Below are 17,516 nucleotides of genomic sequence, written 5' to 3'. Positions count from 1 at the left end.
CGTAATTCAGTTGTGCGTGAAATTTATGCATACGTGTGTTTGCTTATGTATGCGTGCTCCCCACACACACACACACACACACATGCGTACGTATTTAGTTGTGTATGTGTTGGGTGTGCGGCGGAGCGGTGCTCTTCCATCTGGTTTTTCACGGTTGGTTTTTGATCCGCGATATGTTTCATTTACATTTTGCTGCAAACCTTCCGTTAGCTCACCTTTGACGTTTTCCGTCGCGGTTCTTTTCCGTAATTCCCATTAGAGTAAAATCGTGTTATGGGTGGGGTCCTTCAAAAGCGAGTCCTGCGTTGAGCTTCGCTAAGTGAGTTGCAGAATTTTTAAATTAATCTGAACCTGAATCTCTTGAATGGTAGTCTGCGCTGCAGTTGCACTACAGCCTGGAACAGGCTAATATTCCCACTTCAAAATCAGTGTTTTGTAATTACCCATTCAACGTTCTGGTCAGGTCAAATGGCTACTACAATCGACACAGTAATCTTTAGGCTACTTGTGATGGGCGAAAGTAAATATCCTGATGCTCGGTCTGAAACAGATTCAGTTTGCAAAGCCTCTTTGACGGAAAGCAGGCATTGATAGCCCCAATGATGCATCCTCTGAGCCAGGGGGCAAGTATAATTGAATACAATTAAAGCTCATTACTTTGATTTGATTTACATGCAACAACGAGTCTCCGGCGAGCATGACCGACGACTGTGTTTTTGGCCAAGTACCAATACAATAACTTTCAATTAAATTCGAAAAGTGCTTCCCACACTGCACACAACCCGTATTGTGGAGTGGCAATAACAATAGTGAGGCCGGCATGCTGGTAATTTAGGACAAGATGGAAGCCTCCGGGGCAAGTCTTGCAATTTTAATTAAGTGGGCGAGCTGGATCTGCCGGCTTCTTGGGATCCCGCCTGAAATATTCATGCATCTGGCCAGCTGTCTGATGATGATGGATAGTGGGAACTGACACGAGGCCAGGATTTGTAGCCAGTGTGATTAGTGGAGGGCTCTGGGCTCTGTCTGAAATCACAGCTCAGAACTCGGATGATGAAAGGGGAAACTTTGGACTTATGAACCTCATACGGAGAAGTTCTTAGAAGTAATTTGAAATTATTTGAGTTTTTATTGTCACTACATTCGAGTGTTATGCGTACCATTTAGAAGCTAATTCAAGTTGAATTTAATTAGGCGCCTTTGTGCCTCAAACGCAGTCAGCACTTCTCCTGACACCAGACAAAACATCTTTTGTTCCCCAGTTAGTTTCGAGCGGCAAAGACTACATTTCAGATGCATTTCCACTGCACCACGACAAAATGAACATTCGCAGCCTTTGTTGTTCACTCATAATGAGCTTCCTCTGCTCGGTTGTTGAACAAATTTTGTAAAGCTTTTTGTATGCCGTGGCACACCCTGCTCACACACAACCCGCACACACTCAGAGTTTAATATACAAAAACCCCACCCATATGAGACTCATTTGATATGCAGCTAACTGAACTCAACTCAAAACTCAGCCCGCTGTTTATTTTTTGTTTTTTGTTTGGTCCTTGTTCATTATGTATTTAATTATGTTTTTGTGCATTTCGCCCAACACACACTGCCATACACGCACACCCTAAGCCGCAAAAAAGTTTTGATAGTGGAGAAAAAGTTTTACTGCCACGCCCACTCCTTCATCCTCCTTCTCCACCTCCGCCCAGGCCTTTGTCTACCTAAATGTCATTAACAATTTCTGCAACGCCCCGGCAACTTGAAAACTTTACGTGTAAAATAATCAAATTATAGTTTAATATTTAATTAAATATTACAGAGCTTAGAGTGTAGTTTTGTCGGCCCGAGAGGCGTCCTCAAGCGATTCGCACATTTTTACGTCATTATGTGGTTAAGCCATAATGGATGGACTAATTCAAACGACGCTAGCATGATGTTCAGTTACTAATATTCATAATTTAATTATGCACTCTGCAGAGTCTCTATTTGTGCGGTTTTGGCATTACTCGATTGCCAATCATACCTATGCTGGCCAAGTTTTTGCATTGCAATTTGGGTTATTGATGGCGGCGCTGGAATACGCCATTAGTCGAATCAATAAATATTTGATTATAATTGTTGATTTGAAATTATTTGGTCGAATGTAATGAATAAATAACAAATCGCCAATCAATGCATTCAACCAGAAATGTGGATCACGCCCCAAACAAATGATTTCTGTGACAGAAAATGCTGATTTTAAAATAATTAATTTCTGTGCGGCCTTTTCTGTCAGCCTTTTCACGATACCATTTCACAAAACCCAAATGGGCCATTGATTAAAGTAATTAAAATTCAGTGCGGGCGCCTTTCTTTATTCTCCATCATCCGAAATGCAGAACTCAATTCGTTGGTTGATTTTCTGGCATATCCTGCGAAGGCCCTCCTTGAAACTGCCTGCTACTTGGTGTTTTTCCCTGGTAATGCAGATTGCATTATTAGCCATTGTTGAAGGCATTCCTGGGCTTTGTTCTGACTCTGGCACTGGGTCGTTGTTTGGCTAATTCAATTTGCACCGTCTACGTGTGTTTGCATTGGGCCCTCACCTCACCTGCCACATCAGGGGTGCAGTTGCAGTGATGCCTATTACACACCTGTATGCACACGACTCCCAGCCCCACTCCTTTATAATAAGAATAATAATAATATGATGGTAGCATAATGCAAAAACATTTTACCATTTATTTGCGCTGGCAAGGCGCAGCGGAGGAGAGCAGGAGCCAGCCAACGGGTCGGGCACGTAATGGAAATGAGTTAAAAAGTGTTGGCCTTTGGCCTCTCAAACAATCGCACACCCACAGATGGAATGTGTGCTGGGAAACGTCGGCCCCTGCATGCTCCACGTGCTCGGAGTGAAAATGAGTGGCACTAATTTGATATGACACGGAATTAAATTTAAATAATTAAACGAATTCTCCTATGTGCCTCCGCATATGCCTCTAGGCATTGTTTTCCCAGAGCCGGTTTCGGTTTCAATTATTTTTTAATGAGCCAACTGATGAAGGGATTAAACAGAAGAGGCATTCGATGATCGATGGAGTTCAATGCCTTTATTCGTCATTTGGGAGGGTGTGGTATTTAATTTGATCAGCATCCTTTAAACTCTCTTCCTTCTTTTCATAATTAAATCTAAAATGAATCCCCTCTCTGGGGGCCAAAATCACTTCACGTTGTTCAAAAGCAAACAAGAAACACTTCAATATGCAGGCGAATAATAAAATGTGTCCCCTGAGGGGACTTAGCATACTTTTCAGCGCGCCAATTGGTCGGTGACAATTCGCAATTAAAACAAATGCCTCGCATAAAAGCGTGTTTGCTTAATGCTTTCGCTTAAATATTTAAAATGGCAGCGACAAATAGATGTGTGCTCGACAAACTCCCAGCGGCGATATGGGAAAAATTTCGAATCAAAACCAATAATTCAAGGCGGGGAATCCGAAGACAATGGCCATGGGATGTGCAGCATTGTGCGTGTCAGGCTATAGATTTAATTAATGTTAACACGACGACTTTGACATGCACACAATACAAATAGTTTCGGGACAGACCGACCCACACTGCACTTGCTCTGCTGATGACTGACAAATTGAAATGGTCGCTCTTGGAGACCAAGGGACTGACTTTGCATCAGGATATAAAGCTAGTCTCAGTATATACAAATACTATATGTGTATTGTGTGCACATTTAGCTTTGGCCTAATGTCTATTGTCTCGCACACTGGCGGGGAAGGGGCTCAGGGCTCAGGGGCTTGTCATGTCAGGTCTATGCAGCTGCCATTTGGTTTGTTGGCACCAAGTTGACTGGCCTGGCTTATGGTAAACATGTGTGCTAACAACTAAGGAGGTTCAAGAAAACAACACCCACTCCCCCCCACAAAGGCGTCCATTAAAACTGTGATTTAGTATTGCCAAGCCCGAGCTGAAATGTGGCCGACCAGGAAACCCCACTATTGTATTTCAGGACAAGCCCAGGTGATCGTTAACATTTTATTAACAGCAGCAAGTCGATTGATTACCGATATAGAAAGTCCTTGAGCTAAAGAGGACCCAGAAGTCTATACTCATTCCAGCATCAGCTGTCGCTTTAGCTTCCGGAAACATGGCCCCGCCGCCCCTATAAAAATTCCAATTTCGCCAATCCACTTTGATTCACTTTCATAACTTTATGTGCGCGCCATAAATTTCTGGCAGAGCCCCTTAATTAATTGCCACTGACTTTTTAATTAACTAAAACTAAATTTCGTCCCCGGCGGTCCCTCCTGCAGCTGGCTTTTGTTGCGTCCGTGTTTCTGTGTGCGCGCTTCGCCACGCGCTGGCTTTTGTATTAATAGCTCGTAAAGATAAATTTCCAAAAAACAAAAATCTAATTGGTTTATTTGTCTGGCATAAAATGTGGCCCCAGCACCAGAACCAGTACCCTCCCTATCCCCAGCCTCACAGTCCCGACACGGCAACAAATTCGGCGCTGCATGAGTTTGCCAATTAAAGCGCAAAAACAATGGCAAACAGTTCCAGGGAGGAAAAAAGCAACGCAAATGCCATATAAATAATATGGAAAAGTTTTGCCAGTCAGGTTGATTTTCGTTTTACTCTTAAATCGCTCTGGTTTTTACACAATTTTTCAATTTCATATTGCGGATTTCTCCCTCTCCCTGTGGCTGGCTGCGTTTTCCGATTTTCCCGCTGATGTCATTGCGCGCCACGAAGTTTTACTATTATTGCTGTTGCTTTTATTGCCGACTAAAGCAAAGTGTGTTGTCATTTATCGATTTTATAGCAGCCGCACCTTTCGGCCCCTCCGGCCATGCCAATGGCAGTGGCCCATTGCCGCCCCTCCTCGCAGCCCGGCCGAGTGACCTTATCGAATGGCAGTATCTATATGGACAACGCCTCTGTTTGATTTGCACGCATTAAACTGTAATCTGGTCAAGGTTTATATGGTTCTGTTGTATTTGTTCTCTTTAAATGGCCTGACTCTTAAACCAGAACTTTTTAAAATTGATTACCCAAGGGGCTGGATGTGTTGGGCAAACAACAGAAGAAAAATGCCTTAAATATTCGATCTGATTTCAGATCCCCATCCAAGAAATAAAACAAACATTTCCAGATATTTTCAATTCGTTTCATATTTTTTTCTTTGGCCCGCGGTAGGCCTTTCCAATACGATTTTTGTGCAGTGTGGCTACACGTTGAGATTGGTTTTTACAAAGGATCAAACGGACATGGTACGCACGTTACACACATTTTAAAAATAATTTAATTAGAGTACAACAATGTATATGTATATGTAGGTAGGTCGTGTTTCGAATGCATAAATGCGAAAATACAGGAAATCATGATAAAATCATTTAATTATGTATTTTTGTATGCTCGTGTGTGCTAGTGTGTTATGTGTGTGTGTGTTTTCCGTAAACAAACAATTTAAAATTATAGCTACTTATGCTCCTCCGCGAAGGATGCTCCTCCAACTCTCCGTCGTGTTTCAATAAATATTTTTGTTCCTCAACATGAATATAAAATAAAGTTCTGTCAAGTTCCCATTACAACAGTACGTAACATTCATATATATATCTTTACATGTATAAATAGATTCGTAATAGGTATGGTAGGATATATGTATGTATGTATATCAACAATTGCCCAGGTAGCAAGTTTTAAGAGTAAACGTATTAATCACTACGGATAAGTATATAAATTGTAATCGTAAAAGTGTTTTCTTTTTGATTTCCCACTCCTTACACCCTACAACCCTACACCCCTACATCCCTACATCCCTCATCACAATCCTCGTATCCTTCTCTGTTTATAACAACAACAACTAGAGTTACAAATGGCACATACATTTCAGATCAATTAGCTTATAAAGTGTACGGTATAATAGTTTTCGTTTTCGTTTCATGGACGAGAAACGAGTAAAAAGTTTCTACAGAGCGTGAAATTTCATTTCGACGCCTCAACCAAAAAATCCTCACTTTCCTTCCTCGGTTTGTGTGTGTGGACAACAAAAATACTCAGTATTATTGCTTTAAGGCGGTGCCCGGACAATCCCCTGGGCATCATCAAGTGTATGGACCACAAGTATTCGGATCAATGTTAACCATAAAGCACGGCTCCACATAAAAACACCAAAAAAAACTCCAACTCCAAAATTCACTGCGCGACTCCTCACTCCTTTTTGTTGAGAAAGTGCAGGACGTAGTGCAGGACCAGGTCGTAGCAGTACTTGTACTCGGTCATGTTCTCTACCAGCTGGGGACGGTGCCGGCGCACAGTCTTCACCGCCTGGAAGACATCGACCTCGCCGTGTTGGATGACCTGCTCGATGCACGCATTCGCGGCACAGTAAACACCGGCCCGACTGCGACCATCGGGCGAGACAACGCACACGGGTCCGTAGTCGACCTTATTCCTCCAGATCTCGACCATGTTCATCAGGTAGACCAGCGAGTTGGTGGAGGTCGGCACCTTGTGGCCCATGGGCCAGCAGCTCAGCTGGAAGAGTTGGACGGTTCGCGTGGGGGCCTTCACCCCCGCCATCATCTCGGTTAGCGAGACGATCTTCTTGTTGATCTTGAATTCCCACTGCTTGATGTTCGTGTAGCTCTTCGACATGGCGTAGTGCACGGAGAAGACGGGTCCGTACTTCTCCATCTTGGACTTGTTGGGCCAGAACGAGGGGTACTGCTGCGACTGCGAGGGGGGCTGGCACAGGACCACGACGGCCGAGCACTCCTGGTCGTAGACCAGTGACCAGAACTCGCCCAGGGTGTGCTTCATGGGCCACTCGGTGACGATGTACTCCCGGGGCTTCGTGTAGCCGTCCACGAACACGGAGTTGATGTAGTCCGTGAAGGCGTTGCCCTGGAAGGAGGTCAGGTAGGGGCGGAAGTTGTCGGGGGGCACGCAGAGGACGTCCCGGTTCTTCTCCCGGTTGTCTGCTCGATGGCCGCCGGCGCAGTCGCCGATGGTGAAGCGCGGGGTCTGCTTACAGATCTGGTCGTACTCTGCCTGGTACTCGTTCATCTTGGTTCCGGAGTTCCGGCGGGCCTTGGCCTTCAGGCGATCGGACAGCTCGGAGACGGGGAACCAGGTCTTGCCGCATATGATGTGCTCCTCCAGGGTGTCGTAGATGAACTTGTACTGCTCCACGTTCTCCACCAGGCCCTTGCGGGACTGCCGCAGCTTCTTGAGGTACCCGAACACGTTGAAGCACTCCTCCTCCTCGGCCAGCTCCAGGTTGGCGTCAATGGACATGTAGACGCCCGACCGGCCGCCACCGTCGCTGCAGTGCACCAGGATAGGCCCCCGCATGTCGTCGCCGTCCTTGATGATGTTGCCCACCACCAGGCGCACCCTCCGCCGGAACTCCAGCAGGGCGTTCGAGAAGGGGCACGAGTGGGAGTACCACTCCGTATAGTGGAACTGCAGGATCAGCCGCTCGTCAGTTACCTCCTGCTTCTCGTTCATCTTGTAGAGGCGGAAGGTGCGGATGTGGAAGTTGGCCAGCTGCTCCTCGCGCACGATGTTGATGTATATGTCGCCGTACTGCTCGTGCACCTCCATGTTCGGGGGCCAGTACTGGTGGCACATCACCTTCGCAAAGTCGAAGGTCTTGGTGAGCATCACGATGGCGCTGATGTTCTCCTGCCACACCATCCGCCAGTAGGCCTGAACGGTCTCCTCCACCGGACCCTGGGTCACGATGTAGGCGTTCGGCTTGAGCAAACTATCGACATAGGAGGCGTTTACGTAGTCCGAGTCCTGGAGGCCGCCCACCTTCTCCAGCACCACACGGTTGTAGTCGTAGGGAATGCACTTCGGGTTCTGGTTCTTCTCCTGGTTGTTCTTCTTCATCGCATGCCGACAGGTGTTGGTCTCCACCTTGGCGGCGGTCTGGAACTCGAGCTTGTAGAGCACCGGGAACTTACGCCGCAGGTCACAGAGCTTCAGGAAGTGCCGTATGTCGATGGGTCCGTTGGGAATGGTCTTCGACAGGGAGTTGTTCTCGTCCCGGGCCTCCAGCTTGATCCTCTCGAAGGACAGCAGGCCGCTGTTGAGCATACTCAGCTTTATGGTGTTGGGAATGGAGACTATGCCGCGGCTCTTGCGCTGCTGCTTCTCCACGTCGTCGTAGCGGGCGGATGACCTCGACCTGTGCTTCCCAGCCTTGCCTCCTCCGGCCCCACTGCCGCCCCCGCTCCCAGTGGCCGCCGTCATGTTTCCTCCTCCTGCTGGTGGCTTTTCCTCGTTTTCCGCTGCTGCTTCGGGTTTTCCTACAAGCTGCTGCGTTGTCATCATCAAATCACGATGCCAAAAAGTGTCGTCGTCGCCGTCGTCGTCGTTGTTTTAGTTATTTTTTTTGTTTTTCGTATAGAAGAGGAAGTAGTCGATTAGTTAGAGCCCACTTGCCTCATCATTGTTTCTGCGATTCGGGTTGCCTTCTGCGTTGCGGGTTAGTATGTGTTACATATTGCATTCCAAACACCGAGGGGGTTAGTAAATCTAATCTGTTAGCTAATTTGTTCACCTTTTCAGCTGGCTTATGTGCGTTGCGATGCGGAGCGCGTTTGGTTTTGTTATAAAAAGAATTTCGTGTAGAGACTCTGGTTGCTGGCTGGCTGGTTATTTTGTGTATATTCGTATTTTTCTTGGCTTTCCCTTCTCCTGCTCTCGGTCTGCTGTTCGCTCTGTTCGGTTCGATTCCATTCACTCGACAAGCGCGGACGGGGCGATTTTCAGCAGCTGCCTCCTCGATGGGGCGAACTCGCTCGGCGACTGAAACTGCGGTGCCCCAAAGAGCCGATTCCCTCGGAAAACTACGGCAGTTCCCAACCACAGGCAAGTGGGAAATTCGCACGGAGAGCGAGGAGACACAGCGAGAGCCCGAGGAAAAGCAGCGAGAGCGCGGAGAGAACTTTCCCCATGGCCCATGTGACTGGCGCCACTGGGTGACAGGGGTGGGGCGGGTATTTTTAGGCAGCGCGGGCGGACAGCGCTAAGTGGCCACAGTGTGGTGGGGCACTTTAAAAAGTGAGGATTAATTATGTCATCATAAGAAAATGTGTAATGGATTATCCGAAAGGATAAGGTATTCCTTGTATCTTTGAGGTTTTAAGCAAAAGTGTACTTTTTAAAGTAGAATTCAAAAAGATATACTCTTCGAAAAAGGATGGTTGTTGGCCTTGATTATGTTTTTAATTTTCAAGACTTCAGAATTGAAAGTTTTCCACTTTTCCAATCACTGTGCAATTGAACTTATAGTATGAATGAAAATTTTGAATCGTCTTTGCCTGCTCGTTTCAAGTGGGACGAAATTTTCCATTTACCAACACCACATTCATGGCATTCCTCTCTTCGTAGATGCCACTCGCTCTAGCTGGGAAATTCTCATGGCGCCTGCGCTTTCCCGCTTTTCCGAGTTTTTCACTTTTCATGTTGGTGGCCCGCTGCCTATTGTTGTGAGATGTGTAATTGAAAATTCCGCAGGTTAAATGAGGAAGTGACGTCGCTCATCGTTCGTTCGAATTGTGTTTTCCACATTTAATTGGCAGAGCTCTCCGGTCAGCGGAAAAGCGAAAGCAAACACGCCCAAATATATCATTTTTATGCATAAATAATCGAAAGAAAAATATTGCGGCCTCAGTTAATTTACATTTTCTGTCCCCAGCCCCCAGCTCCCAGCTCCCAGCTCCCACCTCCCATCCGACCAGCTGTGATGGTTTGTTGATATTTTCGCTGCCATTGTTTTTGTTACGCTTCTCTGCGGCGTCTTTTTATTTTTATAAACATTTATTTTATTTTGATTTTGAGTACGAGGATGTACGGGTGTGTTTGGTTTGTTTGCTTGCACATTTTTGAAAATTTTATTTCCGTATGCACTTTGGCAGTCGCACTGCAAATAGCACTTGGCACTAGCCCACGGAAAAGAGGAAGCGGAGGCCCGTCAAGAACCGCCATCAAGAACAACGAATTCAACAACAAATAGCTATTCCGCTTCGGTGTGTTAGAGCCCCATCATTGGGGTTCGAGGTGCCCGAGAAATTTCGAATTTCAAAATAATTACACGCGAATCCGACACGAGTACACAAAAAAATGACTAAGAAACTCAAGTAAAAATAAGTACAAGATGCTTACATTTAAATGGGCTTTGTGTGCACTGATTGACTGCACAGGGTGAATTTTGATTAAAATTTGATTGTCATCTCGCCTTGATGCTTGACATCATTAGGTTTGATGACCTCAACTTGATTGAGAGCCCGGAATTCAAGTTCACAGGAAATAATTAGGATGAGAAATAATTTTAACTAAAAGCTAAAATATGAGTAGTAATCTTAAGGTATAATAAGTTTTTTTACAGCAGTATCCTCTAGTTATCATATACATAGTAGATTCCATGGCTACCCCAGCATGAAATCGATATTAACTGGCCCATCTCCCCCTGCCATTAGGCAGGCCTATTTGCATACACCCAATTAGCAGCTAACCATGAAATCGATGGCCCAACTCCCGGATTCTGTTCACTGAAAATCCATAATAGATTCAAGCACCCTCAAGGAGCCGCAGCCCACGTCCCATTAAATCCTTGTGCTCCTGGCCACAGGAATCGGCTGGTGCAGGTCGGTGGGCCTAATTTAATATATATGATCCGGTCGGTCGGTCGGGTCACACGAAAATCCCGCAGCAAAGCCGCTTGGCAATTGTAAACTGTAGTAGGCACCTAATTTGCGAACTGTTGAGCCATTAGAGGGCACAAGGTGCCAGCAGATCCTCGACCGCCCCGCAGAAAGGCCACTTAAGTACATAACTACCCTGACACAGTCTATACACATTGTCATCCTGGCACACTGAGGGAAAAGAAGATCTTTAAAGACATTTTATAGTTTGAAATCCTGGGACAAGATTTTAAGAAGCAAACTATGATAACAAGAATTGTATTTAGTAGATATATTATTACTAGTTGTATAGTTAATCCATCCTAGTCTCTCTGTGCATTTCCCCAGCCCTTCTTTGAAGTTCACATGTTTATGGCTAAGCCAACAAAGCGTTGACTGCGGTTGACCGTGCTTTCCCGCACAATGAATTCCCAAGGAGCCCAGGGAGGTCGGGTGACAGGAGGGCGGAAAGGACGCCTCATCAGCGTCCAAATCCCCATGTAAGCCCCCACAAAGGACAGCAACCCTCGGCCAAGGACCGTTCAACTAATTAGCATTAAATCAGCTGTGGCAGCGAAAAGAGGCGGATGGTGGATTGCAAATTAGTACTTACCTTGCCGAATATGGTGAGGCCGCCGTGCTTCATGTTGAAGGTCGGAGCGTCCGCGTAGCTCGAGTCCGCCCACGGGGTGTGGCAGGTGGAGGTCAGTGTCATGTACCGCACGCCGATGGCGTAGAGGGTGCGCAGCACCGCCAAGGAGCCGCCCAGCGAGTGTCCGCCCTCGACTCCGGTGAGGGAGCACAGTTGCTGGTTCTTGTGTGCCTCAATAATGTCTGCGGGGGATTAGATGGAGTAAGAAAACAGATTAAACCTCTAAACGTGGATTAATGTTTCAAAACAAAGTTACTAAGGTTACTAAGTCAGCACTGCGTATGGGAAGCCACTTAGAATATTACGAATTAAATGATAATTTAATGCCATTTGTAACTTTTTCTCACACAGAGATTGTTCAAATGTTTTTGGGTTCTTTGTGTTCTGTTGCGGTCGGACAGCAAACTTCAACTTCAAAGCTGGCATTGTTTTTTTGGCCAAAAGTAACATTTGTTGTTCTGTGGCATTTGCTGTCACTTGCTTGCCTGCCCCCATTCAGTGCTTGGTGCAGTTTGGTGGGTATTTGGTCCTTGGACTCGGTACTCAGTACTCTTAGTGCCCTTTGTAGTCCGGCTCGCCCACCCACCGTCAGTTTATCCCTGCCAACAAACCAAACATTTCGCTACGCCATGCAATATTCACGCTTGTCTTGGCCTCTGGAGCTTTGATCTGTTTCTTGTCATTTTATTCCTCTGCCAACTAGAGGGCACTTGTCAAAATACTTGTACACTGTTCATTCATTCATTATCATTGTTTTAAGTCAGCCAAGCTCATGCAACGTGTTATGCAACCAACTGGAGTGGTGTTAAGGACTTCAATGGCGGCAAAGTTTTAATGATTTTCAAATAAATTGCACGGCAAGTGCTCATAAGTGAGATATGGTTTTAGTTTCCAACTTTCATTAACTGGGCTGGTTGTTTTTTTTATTGCTGTCCAAAATAGTTTTGGTCGGAAGCATTCAAATTTGTTTTCGCTATTTCTGTCCTTCGCATTTTAATTGATTGGTATGGCCAAGAATTCAACTTAAATGGATTTGTCAATCAATAAAAGTGAGCAGTGGGAGCTGCCATTCCGATTTATCTGCACCTAATTGGGGAACCTTGTTCTGGGAACCCTTCGCCGAGGGTCCCAGCTATTCAAATCAGGCATTTGTGTGCCCAATTTTGATAACGTGCCCAATGTGTCGCCCCCGCACATTCACAGAAATCCACACAGCAAAGGCAATCGGAAGGCGGGTTAATAAATTCTCCCACATAACGAAGGGCAAAAGGCATTACTCGCCGCTGCCGGAACGGGGCTGGGAGCTGGAAACTGGCAACAGGAAAAGGACTCAAGACACAGTTCTGGCCAGGTTTTCATGGCTATAAGCAAATAAGCTGTGCAAAATCAAAAGCAACCGTGGAGGGAAACGAGAATTGTTCACGATGTTGTTTCATATTGGCTGCACTAAAAAAAATGTATTTCGATTTGGAACGATATTTAGAGATAACTAACATTTTATGGAAATGTGAAAATGGAATAGTGACATTTATTACCTTGTTCTACTTGTTTGATCACACAAATATCAATAAATAAAATCTATTTTTTCAGTGCACTTCTCCAATTCTACCTTTGCTTTCCTGTGCATTGTTGGCTGAACCCAAAATACCTGCCACAAGAACCTGGTCCATGTCGGAAACGTCGTAAAACCCTAAAATATGGAGCAAATAAACAAATGTACCAGGACCAATACCGAGGACGAGGAATCCTTGGCAGGACGTAAAGGCAAACCGAAGGCACTAAAATGCTCCACGTGAGCTGAAGTTCAATTCTGTATCCAGGGCTTTGACTCTTTTCCTGCTGCATGTAATTGTCTGTGACTGTGACTGCTACTCTGGGTTCGATTTCTGGTGACCAGGGCCGTAATGTATAATAGATGGCCCCTGTATCGGATGCGAATGGAGGCAATGCTCACTCAGTAGCCCTCCTCCCCCCACACTAACACACACGCAGCCGGCAAAAGCTCCAATACATTTCAAAATGAAATCCCAACCAAATGCCACTTGACGCAATAAACCAAAAGCAATGGCAACAGCAGCAACACAAAAGGGAAACTATGAAGGCTCCGGCACCGGGATGATTTTAGTTGTAGCTTAGATACCCTGGAGGTATCAAACAAATGGAACATTGGATGGGTTCTAAGTATTTCGGTAACAATTTACGGAGTTTCCAACTCCTTTAATATTGTTGCGTATAAGTCGTACAAAATAATTGAATATGAGTAAGTTTTATTTCTGAAGATAAAGTGCGCCACAAAGAACCTTTTTATAAAGCCACACAATATTTCAATATCAGATGAGACTCAACCTTAATTAAAAACCAAAGTACCATACCCACTTCTTGTGAGAGCATTCCGTCCCTTATTTTTCTTTCCGCTGCAGCAGAATGCAATTTTCTCAATATCCTTTTTCTCGACCGGGTACTTCCAGGCAGCCCCTGCTCTTCAGATTGCGGTGGAGCAGTGTAAATTGGAGTTTACTCCTTTGGAGGTGAAAATTGAAAATTTCAAATAAAAACGATTCGCACATCGGTAGTGCCAAATGTAAAGTAGCTCCTGGCTTCTGGCAGGTGACAGGCGAAAAGGACACTGCCACAAGGACATGCGCCATTTTCTACATACGGCTGTTCTGTTGTGTTTATGGAACACCCATTTGTTTTTTTTGCAAAGGTGCACTTGAAATAATTCCTAATGGCAAGGACAAATCCTTTTTGAACATGTTTTTAAAATGAAATGCAAAGAAAAGCAATGCTAGGAGCAGCATTTCAACCTTTTTTTTTAAATTTAAAACACTTATCAGTCTCTATTTAGTTTCAGTGTAGTGCCGGACTTCAAATCGGACAGGAACTCGATGTTGGACCAGGATCTGGATTTGGATTCGCATTCCGGAGGGGGCTGAGTGACGTGGCCCGTCACTCGTCGCGTTGTGTTTCGGTTCGTTAGGTTTGCATTTTTTACAATCACTTTGGCAGCAAGGAGCTGCCGAGCAGGACCGTGCAAGGGCCAAAGGAATACAAGAAGCCAACTCGAACGGGAGTGGGGGAATGGGAATGGGAAAAGCACGCCCTGCTGCATTTGCTCAATAGTCACTTGTATTCGCATTTTATTTACACGACATGTGAGAGCGAGAGCGTACAACAATTTCAACTGAATTTATTTGCAGTAGTTAAAATAAAATGCTGGGTTTTATTTTATGTTGCGGCAGCTGGGATTTCACAGAAAGCTAAGGGCACAAGCGGAGGCGAGGTTCTTCCTATGGATTTCCTTTTTATTTTGGTACTTTGCCGGTGGCGAGGTAGGTCAGTTTCGTGTTCCTGGATTGGGTTTGATTTCTGGCCGGGCCTTTGATTACCGGCTTGTTTACGGCCCGGCTCAAAGAGGGCTTTGTATGAGAGATTCGCTTTCCTAGTAATTGGAAATTTATTTGGCAAGAGCCCGATGGCTCATCATTGATTTTCCATATGCCCGATCGATTGAAGGATAACTCTTTATTGAAAATAATTCCCTCACTTAGTTTCAATCAATCGTTCTGCTGAGCTCCTTCATCTTGTCTCTTTTTCTACAATTTTAATCAAATTTATTGCTCAATTTGCTACTTCACTCGCCTCCTCAATCCAATTTTCTTGCAAAAGAAACACAAACAAGAAGTAAGCATCAATTAAGAGATACATTTTCTGCTGACTACAGCAGAGACGTTGAAAAAATCCTGTCCATCAAGGAGATTGCCGAATAGCTCACTCCTTCCCAAGTGGTTCCCACAGAGCCGTCCCTGTCTCCTTGCCCCTCACCTGCCAAAAATATGCACAGTCCGGTCACAAAAAGAGCACCGCTAGCCTGCTCCCGTCAGGAGCCTGGGAACATTGTGTAGTAATATTTCTTACTAAAAGTTTCCTGTTTCACGTTGCTTGTTATTTTGCAGATGATTTTCCTTAGTCATGATTTATTGACATTTCCATTTACGGCTACATAAATGTTTCAACGCAAACGCCGGAAGCGATTTGTTGGTTTGCTTGCATTTTTTCCCTGTTTGTACTTGAGCCTTTTGCCGCTCGCCCGACAAGTGTGTGTGTGTGTGTGTGTGCAGCTGCAACACTGAAATATTGCCAGGACCCCAGACCGAAGTGAGTGCAAATCAAAATGCAAAACGGAAAACCAACAAGGAAACTCAAATGCTAGCCGGGGAGTCGGAGCATAAGTCAAAAGTTGCTACTTGCAACTGCTGCTCTGTTGCGCCCTGCCTCGTCCTAGCCTGTGTCCTACACTTGTATAATATTTCCCAGAAATGATAAAAGTCCTGCACCAAAGGATTCTTTACTGAATTATTGACCAGAACTTAGTGTAAGCAGTTATGGTTTGAAAAGTAAATGATTTCTTTGAGCTTCGTGTCTTGAAGTTCCCCCAAATTTTTCTCCAAGTGCACAGTCTGTTTTTTATTTTGAAAGTAAAGACCCCTTGTGGCTGCCCCCTCCTTTTAGCCCTGTGTACCACCCCACCACCCTCCTCTGACACACAAAGAAATATGAACTGTTTTCCTTTCGCTTAAACGAGGCCTCTCCGCCAGAATCTGGCAACTAGGTGAGTGAGCAGCGTATCAAAGGAAATGGTGCAAAAATATGGCACGCGGTAAAAGCAGCTGCCTCAAGGGCCGCCATCTACTCCGGCAACAGCAACGGCAACTGCTTTTTGGTAGCTGGCCAAGATACTTTTCAACAACTTTTGCCCAAGACTCGCGAGTCAAAGTTTCCGGCCCAACCGGAGAAATGAAAAAAGAATCCGAAAATAGCGCAGAAAAAAACTAGTGGAGAAAAGAGCAGTGCTCGAATTTTAACCGTTCCCGGCATACTTTTGCGTCTCAAAGTTTCTCTAGGAATGCGGCTGGCCCACGCGGCGTATGTGCGATATTTCGGTTTACTTACCCTGGGCGGAGGTGCAGGTGGTGAGCTGCGGGGAGTAGCGATCCGTCAGTCGCTTGATCACATCAATCTGCTCCAGAGTCAGCTGCACGGCATCGCGGTGCTGTGCCTCACAGGGGACATAGGCGGCCCAGAACTGAAATAAAGACAAAGCCATTAAAACACTATAAGCTATATCTATTTTTATGAATAAAATGCAAGAAAGCTAGTTTTTAGATGCTGTATTACAAATGAAACCATTCTTAAATGCCGGAGTATCTCTCTTTGCTTAGCAAGTTTTTCTTAAGTCTTCACGATTTATTATCTTTTTTCGGGTTTTCAAAGTTTTTGTTAATTGCCATTATTGCGAAGAGCGATAAACAAGCAACTAAAAACCAAAAAAACTTATCAAGGGAGCTCTGAAATAAAGCAGCGAACAAATAAAAATATAAGGAAGGCTATTTTTTAATGAGGCCGATGCTCATAGACTCTTTATTTTTTATGAGGACTATTGCTTTCTTAATGTGCACTTCCTTATCGGATATTAGGAAATCGCCTGATCATCAATCTTTATAAAAATCTGTGAATGAAATCCGTATTCTAAAAATATGGGATCATAATTTTCGATTTTGATGCATTTTTTTCAACAGTTTTTCCATTTCCACAAAAAGTCAACCACTAGGTTGGCAAAAGACTTTTTGCAAAGGGTATGAAATTGTTGTGGAACAGAAGACGGTAAACAGTTTCATCACGTTATATCATTAAAGGAAAATAAAAGCACGTACGTGTCCCCATGGAACAGAAGCCAGAATGAGGAACGAGCTGGAAAGTGGCAAAAAGCGATTCGGAAAAAAGAGCAATTAAAAAGTTTGGCTTTTTGCTCCGGACACACACAAAAGTACGAAAAACAGAAACAACAACTCCAGTGAAAAGGAGCAGGAAGCGAGGATGCCCGTAATAAATAATTTTTAATATAAATTCGTGAGAGGCCTGAACCAGAAACCCGGAAGAAAAAGCCAGGAAAGCACACCCTACTGGCAAGGGACTCGGTTATTTATTTATTTTTTGGATTTCTGTTGTTTTTTTGGTCATTGCTAAGCACGTAGTTTTAAACCATTTCTCTGCCGGGGCAGTAAATTAAAACCAAAACAAGCAACACTCCGAATGTTCATTTGCTCTGATGCCTCTACTCCCGGCTCGTACGATGATGATGATGATGATAAAGTTCGGAGCAATTCATGGAGGAA

The 17,516-nt window shown here is 44.9% G+C and overlaps 2 protein-coding genes across 4 annotated transcripts in view; both read right to left on the bottom strand.

Moving 5' to 3' along the window:
* Positions 1 to 17,516, bottom strand: part of LOC6497671 — a 108,859-nt gene that overhangs the window by 13,432 nt on the left and 77,911 nt on the right. For both annotated transcript variants that reach the window (XM_014906288.3, XM_044716561.1), the window contains exons 12-13: positions 16,294 to 16,426; positions 11,302 to 11,522 (exon numbers count right to left, since the gene is read on the bottom strand). In XM_014906288.3, the coding sequence (XP_014761774.1) occupies positions 11,302 to 11,522; positions 16,294 to 16,426 (354 nt within the window). The remainder of the gene's footprint in view (positions 1 to 11,301; positions 11,523 to 16,293; positions 16,427 to 17,516) is intronic.
* Positions 5,137 to 8,836, bottom strand: LOC26514513 (receptor-type tyrosine-protein phosphatase kappa). 2 transcript variants are annotated; one of them, XM_014906855.3, is made up of 2 exons: positions 8,564 to 8,836; positions 5,137 to 8,319 (listed from the first exon to the last, which is right to left on the bottom strand). In XM_014906855.3, the coding sequence occupies exon 2, from the start codon at positions 8,251 to 8,253 to the stop codon at positions 6,202 to 6,204; it is 2,052 nt and encodes a 683-aa protein (XP_014762341.1). In that variant the 5' UTR covers positions 8,254 to 8,319; positions 8,564 to 8,836; the 3' UTR covers positions 5,137 to 6,201. The 2 variants fall into 2 exon arrangements, with proteins under 2 accessions (XP_014762341.1, XP_014762339.1); XM_014906853.3 differs by having other exon boundaries at positions 5,137 to 8,316.

The sequence above is a fragment of the Drosophila ananassae genome, chromosome 3R (genome assembly GCF_017639315.1).
Source record: "Drosophila ananassae strain 14024-0371.13 chromosome 3R, ASM1763931v2, whole genome shotgun sequence".
Classification (NCBI taxonomy): Eukaryota; Metazoa; Arthropoda; class Insecta; order Diptera; family Drosophilidae; genus Drosophila; species Drosophila ananassae.
Note: the sequence above shows the minus strand (reverse complement) of the source record. Positions and strands in the feature narration are given on the sequence as shown.